This window comes from Antrostomus carolinensis, unplaced genomic scaffold (genome assembly GCF_000700745.2).
Source record: "Antrostomus carolinensis isolate BGI_N321 unplaced genomic scaffold, ASM70074v2 scaffold4662, whole genome shotgun sequence".
Classification (NCBI taxonomy): domain Eukaryota; kingdom Metazoa; phylum Chordata; class Aves; order Caprimulgiformes; family Caprimulgidae; genus Antrostomus; species Antrostomus carolinensis.
In genome coordinates, this window is record NW_010297406.1 from 47,480 (window position 1) to 61,530 (window position 14,051).

Below are 14,051 nucleotides of genomic sequence, written 5' to 3' on the forward strand. Positions count from 1 at the left end.
CTTTCCTTCCGGTGTTTGGAAAGGATTTTCAGTATTTCTTGTTTTACGGTTCTAACATTGTATTCAAATGAGTCTTGCGTTGTTGGTAAATCAGCCTGGTTTGTAACTTTTTTTTTCCTTGTTTTTTTCTACCCAGCTTCTGCAGCCTGACTATCTTAATAGTTGGAAACATTACATACAAAGACTGATTTGATACTCCATTTGGCATTTCCCGTATTATAATCTTCACCTTTTTTTGTTACCTAAATTTCCATCCTGTCTTTAAAATCTCAGATACTGGAACCTCCTATTGTTAATGTTTTATGTTCTTTCTTTTTTGACCTCATCAATATACTTGGAGGTACAGAACAATAATGATACAATGTGTGAATACGAAAAGTTGTTAATGAAAATGGTGTGGTTTCCAGTTTGATGGAGTTTATTTTTGTGTTATACCGTAGGTCTGTCAAATGGTTTTGGAGATGGAAGTAAAGAGAGAGCATTAGATGATACTCCAGGAAGAAAAGTTGAACCTCGTCGCCGCTGTGCATCAGAATCTAGTATTTCATCTAGTAACAGTCTTTTGTGTAACTCAAGGTAAAACAGTAAATCTGAAATACAAATTTGAGACTGAATATATCAGTTTTCTATGCTGCTTGTGACCTGCACTGCAGGATTGCATACATTTTAGAAAAAAGAGTACATTTGAATTTTCTCAGTTGTGTGTCAAATCTGAGACAGCTTTCAGGATTGCTTTTATCCTTTTGTTGAATTCAGGTTATTGTGGATCTGGGCAGTTACACTTGACTATGCTTCTCTTGCTCTGTATAGATACATACAAATGCTTGTGCACAGAGTATTTTGTTTTAATGACCTTCCTAATCTAGAATGCTAAAAATGGGTGTGTTTTGGTGAGGGGAGGAGAGAAGCAATTTTCAAAGCAGAACCTTGTACGCAGAAAATGTAAATTCAGTAGCTGGGGAACTATAGATTATCAGTCTGTGGTTTGGATTACTGGCTAGTTACTGCAATGGTGATAGTACCTGTATACCAACTATTTACCCTCGCTTTGTGAAGTCTGTTAAAGATAGGACTGTCAGAATGGTCACCTCTGCCACCATTGATAAATGTTTCTCAATCGCCAATGGTGCACATCTTCCAAAAGCACTCTAGTCTCTGGGTAAAAGGTAGCTGTCTCCAGTACTGGGCTATGAGGGCGGGGCATACAGGAATATAGAGTAAATCTGTTAGAGGAAAAAAATAAGGTTTTACTCATGTGTTCAAGATTGGCATTATTGTTTAAGGGAATGGTGTTAATGCACTCATGTGAAACAGGCTTTCAGATACAAAGATAATTTAATATTGCATCTTTTGTAAATGTGATATATTAAGGATTTGATCTAGAATAATTGCTGTTCAGATTCTATGATCTCTTAAAGAAAACTCAAGTGTGCAGAGAACAAATTTCTCATTTTGCATATAGAAAGACTTGAAATTGTAGTGAAAAATGAAAGAGAAAATAATTGTGTTTCCAATGTAGTGGAACTGCCAGAGCAGAGGGAACATGTTCTCATTTGACCAGTATCCACTGTAACACTAGAGACAAAGCAGCTTCTCTGTTTTGTGCATGTATAACCTGTACAGCAGTTGATTTGCAGTTGCTTACTGTTTGTCTTTTGCTGATAAGCAGGCAATTCTGTGCATGAAAATAATCTGGGGTTTTGGCTTTTATGTTGTTGCTCATGTTTGTCACACAAAATTTGTTTGAGCTTGCTGGTCTGATTTTTGCTGTGTACTGATGAATTTTAAACTATTTTTCATAGTCTTGATTTATATGTAGTTAACAATGTTAATTATCAAGTAGTGGTTTTAATATTAATACTTTTGTAGTTTCAGCCTACCAAAGTGTGGTAAAGGTAAACCTGCACTTATACGAAGACATACACTGGAAGACCGAAGTGAATTGATATCATGTATTGAAAATGGAAACTATGCCAAAGCAGCAAGAATTGCAGCTGGTAACTATAAATAATTGTATTCTTAGTAGTATTGTGTAACTGTTTATTTTATTTGACATATTCTAGCATTCTGATTTTTGCTGCTGAAATACATTAAGCATTCTGCAGGTGGTGTTGATTGCATCACAGAAACTACTGGTTTCTGCTTTTGACTCTTTCAAGACTTTGCAGAGAAAAGAATAGTACCCCATTTTGTTGTTTGGTGTTTGTGGTGGGGTTTTTTAAATTAATAAGTGTTATTTAAAGTGATCAAGCTACTCTATTAATATAAGCAAAACTTAACCTGAAGTACTATTTGTGGTTCTGTCAGTATTCTTCTTTGTTGGGCTTTTTGGTTTAGGGTTTACTCCTCATGTGCTGTTCTGCATAAGCATGTTGACAGATGGCTAAGACATGGTCTACTTTTATTCAGTAATAATTTGAAATTGGAAAGAAGTGGAAATTTCTAGGAAGGTAGAGGAGAGTAAGTTACCAAGTTTCAGGGAAATATCTGTGTTCTGTTGCTCTGTTTTCCACCTGTTTTAATATTTTAATTGCATTACAAGATTCAAGTAGGTCATCCCTTCCATAAGTAGAACTGTGTTTGTGTAATGCAGTGTTCCCACACTGAAGTAGACGTCAGCCTTGCAGTGTCTAGCAGGCCTGTCTTTAGTTTCTGACCTTACAATTCTTCCCCTCATTCTGGGTATTCCCTGCCCAGGACTCTTTCATGTCTTTTTAGTGCTTTTATCTGATGTTTTCTTTGCCTTAGTCTGTTCTTTCCTCCCCATATGATCAGTTTTGCTTTTCTGGTTTGCGACTAATCTGTCTTTAGCTACTGCTTCATTACTCTCAGGTTTAGTATCTTTATTATCTGTATCATCACCTCTTATACAGGACTTAACCTTTTCCGTTTGCTTTTCTTACTCTGTCCTAGGTAGTCTTATATTTACACTTTCCACTTAGAATTCCTGTGCCTTTTTTTTTTCCCCGGAACTCTCCTTGATCTCTCTTAATTCTGTCTCTGTTGTCAGATAATACACTCTACAGCTGCCTAAAAGGAGGAGTAAATGACATTTAACAGCATTATTTTCTATATTACTATATATTCTGTCTAATTTGAGAAGATTAAATAAGTAGGAGTGAAGTGAAAACTGCTTACATTCTGTGCATAAGTGGAATTTTACAGTTATTTACTTTTATTAGTAAAATCCCAGATTTTACAAGGAAACTTAAAGGGATGTTCATTCTTGGCAAAATGTCTCAAATAGCTCTGTTTGACAGAGTATATATGCTTTAGAAACAAACAGTGCTTACAGTTATGCTGTCTTTAGGTCCAAGGAATATCTTATTTCTATTTACAAGCTGCTGTCTTAGAACCCATGGTATGTTGTAATACTGCAGTTATAATCAATTTTGCTTTGATTAAGAGATGTAATGGTAGTACACACACACACTAGAATATGTTGGTTCAAACACAAACAATGTTACAAGAGCGCTGTTGAAACTGCAGAGACAAGCGTGCAAGTTAGGGCATGCTGGTTTGTGTAATGCTGCTGCCACGTTCAGCGTTTTTGACTTGTGAGACTGAGGTATGCTTCAGAACCAGGTCCACTCAGTGTGCCAGACAAGTTAAGACTGTTATGTAAAAATATGTTCAGTATTGAAATATGAAGATTATATTGAGATATAAATACAGAGTATTCATTAAAGTTTCAAAACTGACTCTGTGTAACTTTTGGGGCTTGGACTTGTAGGCTTAATAGGGTTTTCTTTGTTTTCAAATAGAATTGTCTGTATGTAATAGCGTGTTGTCCTTGGTGTGCAAGAGTACTGGAAGATGAATAGACATGTGCTATGAGTGGGTTTCATTAATAGCTGCTGTATCCAGAGATGTGCTGAGGTTTGTAGGTCTTGGATTCCTTTATAGGGTCAAGAAGTTGCTGAACCAAAGTGGCGATGTGTTCTTCTGCCTGTCGCTCCTGAACCTTGCCCAGTTCTTTTCCCTGGCTATTTCTTGTGCCCTGATCTTATTCTTATCTAACTAAGATATCAATATACTATCTCAGATTCTTACCTAACTCTCCTGTTCCCAGACTCTCTCATGCTTTTTGTCCCAGTTATCAATTCTTTGTCCCCATCTTTGTCCACTCCTTCTTGTCAGATTTTGACAGATCTTACCAGATCCACTCTCTTGTCATATTTTTTTTTTTCTTTTCCCCCTCAGTAAATTTTAGTGACAGTATTTTATCCAGCAGTGTCTGGATGCTGTCTTTCTTTTCAGTCACATGAGACTGGTGAGCAAGAGTGGGCAGGGGGCAGGTTCTGAGGGAACATTTTGCTGCATTTGATTCAAATAGATTTCCCCTCCCTGTCATCTTAATTTCAACAGGTAACATTGTCAGCAGAGAGAACAATTGTCTAGCCCGGAATTACACAGTAAAAGTAATTTCTAATTTGTGCTAAAGAATGATCCACCTGTGCTGCAGATACCACAGCTACCTTTTGGGTGGCAGTAGTTTTGAAGCTTGAATTTGCTCAGTGTCACTGGATTTGTCCTCACATTTAGGTGTTAAAGTTTCCTCCATATAATTTTAAGAACAAAACCAAAAAAACACCCACTATGCACTATTAATTTGGTCACCTTTCAGTAAAATAGACTTTCCTGCTTGTGGCTGAAGTTTCTGGTTTAAAATAACACTGGCCTATGAAGAGCTCACATTCCTTGCTGAACGCTGTGCAGATACTAGCTTTGAAGTTCTTAGCTCTGTTTTCAAAGACAGAAGTGTCTTAAAGTTTTGAGGCTTGTGATCCTGGAACCTAACAAGTGTGTTTTGCTGAACTTCCCACAAGAAATTGAACACATTGGAAAAAAAAACCCACTAGTTGTTTTAAAACTATTGTAAGAAGTGAAAAGTCTTTAAGGGGAGGAAAAGTATAATGAGACATCCTTATCTTTAAACTATGTGGGATCTTATGTCTGGTTTGCGGTATCTCAGTGCTGTTGATTTTCAGCTAGCGGGAGTACTGTTATTTAAAATCTTCAGCAGTACATTGTCCTGACTGCTAACTTAAATTAATTGTCTCATAGCTTGAGGAAAGAAAGGGGGAATTATATTGTAAAACAAAACTAGTTCACCATACGTGCTAGTGTAGCAAGTAGAATGCTACTTCTGTCAAGTATTGTCTTACTGCTAAAAAAAAAGTGCACCTGCAAACTCTGAACTGCATTTTGGTACCAGGTTTCCCCAAAGAAGAAGTACCTCCTCATCTTTACAGGTTGGGAACTTCCATTACCTTCCTCTTACTTTTTCCACACCCAGTTCCACCTCGAGGGGACAACTCACTGTCTTCTGCCCAGTCTCTTGATCATATCCCTGTGTGTCTAGGGGGACAGCTGCAGTTCTGGTTGACTGAAAGGCTTAAACCTGTCTCATACTTCAATACAGTGGTGAACAACATAGAAGAAAACTTGGGATTCTGGTAGAAGCAAGCAGTAATGTAAACTCGGTTTTCTGTTACGCTGCTTCCTGAGAAGGAAAAAAACCACCATTGCAGCTGCTTGCTTGAACCCTCTTGTTCTTTTTGAACTTTGCTGTAGGAAAGGGCTGGGCACAGAGACCAAGAGGGCTGATTAAAAAGAAATAAATAAACAGAAACTAAAATGCAGATTAGAACTTATGCATAGGCCTAGCACTCCACTTGTGAGAGAAGCAGCAATATAATTTATTGATATAGAACAGTGATGCAATAGTGTTGCTATCCATGCCCTCAAAGTCCAGCCTAAGCTGGATGCAGCCATCACAGCCCCCGCTAGTGGTTAAGGCTTAAGTGGGGAGGAGCACACCACCACAGAGTAAGTTATTAGGTGCTAATCTTACTATGGATATCCAGCACTCTGGAAACATACCATACAACTTGGATCTCCAATACCATCACCTCTTTGACAGGATTGTCGTAGTTTCAAAAGAAACTGGTTATTTAGAATACCATCATTTTATGTTTTCTTTTGAGCTTTTTCAAAGGGAAGGGATTATCAGAATTTGGCAAGTGCTTTGAGAATTAAGATGTTTTAAGATCTGCTGTTTCTGGCATCATCTGAAAACTTGTTCTTTGTCTGTAGGCTTGGATTAAAGTGCTAGTATCATTTAAAGAGCTATTATGAACATTACTGCTTTTTACTGGTATGTGCATGAAAGATGGTATTGGTATTTGGATTCTAATGATCATGAGATATTGATGAGGAAACAACTGCAGATTTGTCTGAGGTTTCATTCTTTAACATTTTAATTTTATATTTAATTATTATTTGTTCTTAGAAGTTGGGCATAGCAGTATGTGGATTTCAACTGATGCTGCAACATCTGTTCTTGAGCCTCTAAAAGTAGTATGGGCCAAATGCAGTGGATATCCCTCTTACCCAGCTCTGGTAAGTACACAGCTTCCCATCAGTACACTATTCATACTGTTTCTGGTCTGGAAATATCAGTGCCTGAATTTAAGGTAATTGATAAATGCCCATTCAGGTTGAATAAAGGTGGACTATTCTGCACTCTTTACTGTGCATCCAGTTTGTAAAATCATTCCAATATCAGATGTTGAGTCAGTAATCTCTACTACCCTAGGCATCTTTTGAGATGTACAGTACCTGTCGTTGTTGCCAGCTGGCAACTAAGCACGACACAGCTGCTCACTCACTCTCCCCTGGTGGGACGGGGAAGAGAATCGGAAGGGTAAAAGAAAAGTCATAAAAGTGAGATAAAGACAGTTTAAGTAGGTAAAGGGAAAGCCATGTGTGCAAGCAAAGCAGAATAAGGAATTAATTCACTACTTCCCATCTGCAGGCAGGTGTTCAGCCATCTCCAGGAAAGCAGGGCTCCGTTATGCTCTAATGGTTACTTGGGAAGACAAACACCGTAACTCCGAATGTCCCCCACTTCCTTCTTCCTCCCCCAGCTTTATATGCTGAGCATGACATCATATGGTGCAGAGTGTCCCTTTGGTCAGTTGGGGTCAGCTGTCCCAGCTGTGTCCCCTCTCAATTTCTTGTGCACCCCCAGCCTACTCACTGATGGGGTGGTGTGAGAAGCAGAAAAAGCCTTGATGCTGTGTAAGCACTGTTCAGCAATAATTGAATTATCTCTGCATTATCAACACTGTTTCCTGCACAAGTCCAAAACATAGCCCCATACTAGCCACTGTGAAAAAGATTAACTGCCAGCCAAAACCAGCACACCTGTCTCAGTAGTCTTTGTTTCTGCAATAGCTATATTATTGTTTAAAGGACCAGCTGAATAAGCATTTTACAGACATCTTGTTAGTGTTGGAACTGTAAGATATTTTCTGCTGCAAAATGAGTGTAAAAATAGTCTGATACCACAGTTCATTAAAGAAACAAAAAACTTGATAGAATCAGAATAAATTGAATTATTGTATCCAGTTGTGAATGATATACTAGAAAGTTAAAGCTGTTGTGCCAGTGCTATTTACGGAGAAATACACAGAGTTCTACTTAAATTAAAACTTGGTGAGAAAATGTTGTTGATGAAGTGTTTGGCTTCAGGCATTAGAGGCTGTAGAAACAGTTCATACACTATGACTTGATGTATACAGTAGACTGGACGATCATGACTGTTTTAATATACGTGTGCTGGGGACGTCAGGAAATGTAGCCATACAGAGTTTTAAAAATTAGGAACTGTCCTTTCTTCTCTTTTATAGATTATTGACCCTAAGATGCCTCGTGTTGCTGGCCATCACAACGGTGTTACTATACCAGTGCCACCTCTGGATGTACTGAAAATTGGAGAACAAATGCAGACCAAATCAGACGAGAAACTGTTCTTAGTACTATTTTTTGACAATAAAAGAAGTTGGTATGTTATTGAAATTTATTGTTTGATGCAGTGACTTAAAATTTTAAAAGCCTCTACCTTTAGACTAAAAGAAAATTGAACATTATCTTTCCTTTAATATCTTTTCTATGGAAGAATTAACTGTAACTTTAAAATTTCATATTTGAGTCTATTCTTGGACCAAGGCATATCATTACTGAAAGATACCTTTTGTGGCCAGTTCAGAAGGAAATAATAGAAGTCATTAAATAGTCTTTTGGTCTGATTTACAAGCTGGTTTCTTTTACTGATAAAATTGCTTCTTTGGCTAAACAGATTTTTTAAAGGTAATAGTCTTTAGTATTTGCCTCTATCAGCCTTCATTGTTGCTTTCCAAATAACAACACTTTTTTTTCCCTTAGTCTGCTCAAGTACATTTTTTTTAAATTTAAACCTCTCTAGTTAAATGCTTTATTAACACTCTCATTTGAAGTTCTTAGCTCTTTCCAAATTTTTTCATGAAACCTTCCCTTTTTCCATTTCTTTCAGTGTCAACAGTATACTGTGTGGAGCCTGACGGGTTAATTCACACAAAAAACCGATTCTCTTCTTCTTCCACAAGCTCTTTGTCTGTGTGTGTGTGTGTGTGTTTTTATTTGCTTGGGGCTTTTTTTAGCCAGATATGGAAACTTTTCATCTACCTCTCTTCTTCTTTCAGAAAATTATATATGTATTTCCTTTGTTGTTCTTAATCACTCTCTCCTTATTCCACACAGGTCAAGCTAGCTTTGAATCTTTTTATATCTCAGTTTTACTCTTGAATTTGCTTACTCTTTTCAGATATCATTTTCCTCTTTAGCTGATCATATGTCTAGAAATGCTGCCATTCTCCTGACTCTCTGTGTCCCAGTACACTATCACTTAAGTAACTTCTCATCTGAAATTGAAAACTGATGTTTGCTTTTCTGTCCCCATAGATCCTTTGGCATCATCACAAGTTGCTCTCTCTGTTTTTCAGTTCTTTTCTTAATTAATTGGTAATTCTGCATTATCTTCTTTGTCCAGTCTCACAGGATTCCAATAGATCCTGCATTCTTCTGCCTTTGTTAATGGAGAACATCAAAATTAAAACATGTTCAGTATTCTCTTTCTCATTTTTCTCTTATTGGTATCACAAATGTAATGCATACTCTCCTTAGCCACTTTGTTAATAATAACTGTGATTGCTTCTTGATCTTCGGAGTCCTCTGCAGCTTTTCTGATTTGTCACCACATGCAGGCGGTCCTAAATCTTGCAAATATTATGCAAAGCTGTCTCTTAACAGATACTGTACATAGATGGATGGGAAGGACTAAATGCTGTTCCAGCCCTTTTCGACTTCTATCCACTCCACTCCACTCTTTTTTTCAAGTTGAAACATAATGTCAGTCATTAAATGAGTATAATTGAATTGGAATGTATTCTTTCTTTTGTGGAAGAGGCTTTCTTAATATTTCATGTTCTTAAAATATTTAAGGTCACTAACTACTATCTTAAAGGAATTTTATCACTTTATTTAAGATGGTACAGCTGATCTGCTATATGAGAAACAAAATATAGCAGTCCTGATATTTCTGACAAACTTCTTAATTTTACTCTATATATCACATACTTATTTTACCCTTTCTTGCAGGCAGTGGCTTCCCAAATCCAAAATGGTTCCCCTTGGGATAGATGAGACCATAGACAAGTTAAAAATGATGGAAGGACGTAACTCAAGCATACGAAAAGCAGTAAGAATTGCTTTTGATCGTGCTATGAATCACCTGAGTAGAGTCCATGGAGAACCAGTCAGTGACTTCAGTGATATTGACTAACAGATGCTACCAAGACATGAAAAAATACCACACAGACTTGAACTTTACTAATGAACCTCTTTGTCTAAAAGAATGTATTGAAGATACAACCCTTTAATTGTTGATTCAGTGGCTGAGTTCTACAAACTTGAAATAGTTGAGCAATTCTTCTAAATCACCATTGCCATATTGATTAATGATTTTATTGTGTTGTAGTTTGGAGGATTTTCCACTAAACCTGTTAAAATGTCTTGTTCATAGTGTTCATAATTGTACATAAATGTATATTCAACACTTAACTTATTCTGATTTTAGAAGTAGCTCTTTAATTCCTTTTATAATTTTGCTGGGGAGGGAGTTGGGTTCTGTTTCCATGCTTTTTACTTTTTTCTTTCTTTCTTTATGAGGTTGAGTTACTAAGCACCATCTTCCAGCTTAAGGTGTTTAGTGGATCTTAAAGCCTAATATCAGAATGGCATCAAATATATGTTTGCCTAAATCATATACAATATGGTGCTGCTTGTATCATTTTTTCCTTGGTCTGTAGCTTCTGGAAAAGACTTCTGAATGTTTGTGTAAATCATTGCTCTTTGCACAAAGTACCACATATTTAAGATTGATGTAAATTTACAATTACAAATATGTATTTTAAGAAAGGAAGTTGCATTATTTTGGAGGGTACTTTGTGAGAAAGACTTCAAGAAAAAAGTTAAACTATGTACATCACTTGCAAATCACCAAAAACACTCCATTGTTGCCCAAAATAACTTAAGATTGTTTTTGTTTTAAACAAACCTGGCTTAAAGCCTGCAAGCACATTATTTCTTTCAAAATCATATCCCATTTATCTCCCATTGATTTAATTTTGTTGATATGTGTGCCTCCCTGTGTTTTATTTATTGTAGAAAATGTATTAATTTGCTTTATAATGAAGAATAAAATTGACAAATATATTGATATGCATTTTTATACAGGCACATGAGAAGACAACTTGCTTTGGGAGAAAAATGTATTGGAAATTGTATAAAATAACTTGATGGTTTGTGTGTAATTTGGTTTTTTTGTAACTTGTAATCTTTTGTTTCCAATGAGGGGATTTATGTACCTTTTAATTTAGAACACTTTGGTAGCAATAGAAACTTTGGATACATTTTTGTATGGTACATGTGATGTATATAGAATTAGTACTTTATTTTTATTTTTAAGAAGTAAAGCATTATGTTTGGGCAGGGGGAAGAAGGAGGGTGGGTTTCCAGAACTGCATTTTTATATTAAAAAGAAAAAAAATAAAGTCAAGATATCGATTGTTGTAGCTACTTTATTCCTACCTTCACTGAGATACTGAATTTGTAACAATGAAAATGGCAAGGTATGTTTGCAATGTGATTTATAATGACTCCATTATTTATAAATGCACTGTGTTTGAACTCTTTTGCAGTGATATCTTAAATACTGTACCAAGTTATATAATATGAAACACCAAATAATGCATATGAATGCACGAAGTATTTATGCCCAGCTTTTTTATAAAGGATTAGCAAATACAGCAAAACCAATACTTTTTAAATCTTTTTTTAAAACTTCATTGAATAGCATACTTCATTGTTAAACCTGCTTGAATCTTTATTTTAAAGGGACAATTACTTTTTAAATAGTTTTTAATGTTTTTATTCTCTATTGTTTGTAATACCCCCTTAGAAGCTTGAAATAAAATTTCTTTCTCAACTGTTAATTTTGTCCTGGATTTAGCCCCTGAGATTTTGCTGTAGTGCCCATTTTCTTACTCCATGACTGAGCTGTTACAGAGGCACTAGTTCAGGAACCTGACTGTTTTCTTGCTGTGGCATGCAGTATCATCCTTACTGAGCCCTCTGCATGGTAGGTATTCTAGCTAGCTGCAGTAGCCGAGACCAGTTGTCTATAATGGACTCTAGTAATTACAGAGATAAGTTGGATTAATTTCACAAATGATCAAGCAAATAGTTTTCTCAGTCTTGACAGTAAACACAGCTTTAGGGGGAGTAGTGATGGCAGGTATTCTGTAAGGGCCATCATTGAGGTGTGCTGCTGTGATAGAAACAGGTAGAAAAATAAAATGAAAATTTGGTCATTTGCCTTAAATAGAACTTCTGTGTAATGTCTTCAAGGATCTGCCATATAACAGAGCTTATCATTGAAGGGAATGGAGCTCAATTTGTGCAGTATTGGGACAGAAGAACTGCTTACCACCTGTTAGGACTGCCTCTTAAGAGTCTTAAAAAAATAGCCTGCATCAGATTTTATTTCAGACTTTTTCCCCCAAATGTACTGAAATTTGGTGTATGTGGAACTGGATGATTGTTCACAGCCTCATTCTGGCAAGTAGAGAAAATGTATTTTTTGATCTGTCAGAACTTGGAAAGCTGTAATTGTAGTTACAGTAGGATTATAATTTGGTTTGTAGTATACACAATTTGTGTATAATAGGATTGTAAAATTATAATTTTGGTACTTATATGATAAGAATTGGATACCTGAAAAGTATCAAAGTCCCAGTTAAAAAAATAATGAAAAGTATACACACATTTGCAAAATGATTTATTAAAAAGCTTCTCAAGTTCTCAGCTGCTCCTGATGATAGCAACATCGGGGGGGGAAAGAGCTCTTGTTTTGAAAAGCAGAGTTTTAATTTCATTATTTTGTAAAGAATTGTTTAATGATGTCTTCAGTTTGAATTTTGCTTGGACTCCCAGGTTTCATTTTTCGGCTTTTATCTTCAGCGGCAGCTTCATGAGTTCTTGGAGAAGGTAAACTTGCTGCCTTGATCTTACAGACATCTGCATAGACTTAGGAGAATTCTGAGTTGGAAAACTTTACTGATTAAAAGCCTGTTAAGCATCCTAACAAACCTTTCATCTTTTGATAAAAACAGCATGAAAGGCTACGTTGTTTTTCTTTTGTATATGTGATAGAAGCTATCCCAGGAGTTCCTCACAGATGCTGAGGAGGTTGCAACCCTGGCTATGGCTCTTACCATACTGCCTTGTGCCAAAGTAGAATATCATCCAGTGGCTTGTCAGATTGGGTTAAAGTTCAAAATAGTTTCTCAGACTTGTCAGTCTTCAGTGTGCCCTGTATGTTTTTAAGGGATTTCATACCTATTCAGAAAAGGAAGCCCAAGCTCCAAAACTGCTTTATTTCCAAATTCTAGGGTGTAACCAGGTACAGCAGTCCAGTGAATACGTGCATGTCAGAATGTGCTTCACCACATTTTAGACCAAGTGTTTCAATGACACCAGTCAGCTGTAACATAATCATAGAGCAGAAATTAGTATTCCAGTAGAAGAAAAAAAGAACACCACGTTGTATCTTAGCAATTTCTTGTTAGAGTAGTAAATACAGGGTGTAGATTTGCATATTCACTGCTCCATTCTGGTACAACCATTTCCTGCTACTAAAGTGTGAAAGTCCCAAATCAGAAGCTGAAACTAAGTTAAAATTTGTCTTCTCTTGTATTAAAATGTGAGAAACCATGTTATAAATATTTAGGGAAAAATGTGGATAGAGAATGACTTTAAAAAAAAAAAAAAAAAAAAAAACAAAAAAAACACTGTTACCAAACTGATTTTTTTTTTTTCAATGTGTGTTGGTTGTGATTTTGTATTTTTTTACAATAGAGGGAGCAATGCACACCATCAACGTTCACAAAATAAATTTTTAATATTTTCTTTTCAAAATGCTACTATTAAAGTTTTTTGCTTGTAAACAAATCTTTTCTGCTTTTAGTATTTGTAGTCTATCAAGAGTAGCTTTATCTGTTCTTGCTGCGAGTGGGCCATTTTGGGAATGCTAAGTTTTGACTGTAGAGCTAGCACATAGAACAACAGCTCTGGATTTTCTGGCTCTTACTTAGTGTCTAATTGCTACTGACAAGCCAGTTACTTTTTGCACTGTTTTATTTAGCTCTTGATTTTCTTTTTTGCAGGTGTACTGCTATGGGTGCATTCTATAGGGTTATAAACAGAAAAGGAGTTGGAGCTGCTTGCTGCTAGTAATGCAGTGCAAATCAAACACGCAGCAATTATCAACGGAGATGTTCCCGTTTGAAGGTGAAGGTGCAAGATGAGATAATTGCTCTGTCCTGCAGCCTGGTGGAGAAATGTTGTCTTGATGTTCACAAGGGAATTAAATAAACTTAACTCTGATGTGTGATCGTGTGCGTAAAGGTCGTTACCTATAATAGGAAAACACCTCCCCTGTGAGTCTGTAACACAAATACAGAAGTGAAATGTAAATGGAGGAAGCATTTACTGTCCACATTCTAGTTAACACCTTTTGGTTAGCTTGTTTACATTTTTTGTATAACATCAGTTATTAGGACTTACCTCTTTTATCAGTTCTCCCTTGAAAGATTTATTTCTTCTAA

General features: G+C 36.2%; 1 protein-coding gene across 1 annotated transcript in view; it reads left to right on the top strand.

Moving 5' to 3' along the window:
• Window positions 1-11,376, top strand: part of BRD1 (bromodomain containing 1) — a 55,486-nt gene extending 44,110 nt beyond the window's left edge. The window contains 5 exon segments of the mRNA XM_029083521.1: window positions 441-576; window positions 1,870-1,997; window positions 6,296-6,405; window positions 7,698-7,852; window positions 9,484-11,376. Of these exon segments, the coding sequence (XP_028939354.1) occupies window positions 441-576; window positions 1,870-1,997; window positions 6,296-6,405; window positions 7,698-7,852; window positions 9,484-9,667 (713 nt within the window). The 3' untranslated portion in view covers window positions 9,668-11,376.
• Window positions 11,377-14,051: the final 2,675 nt, after the last annotated feature.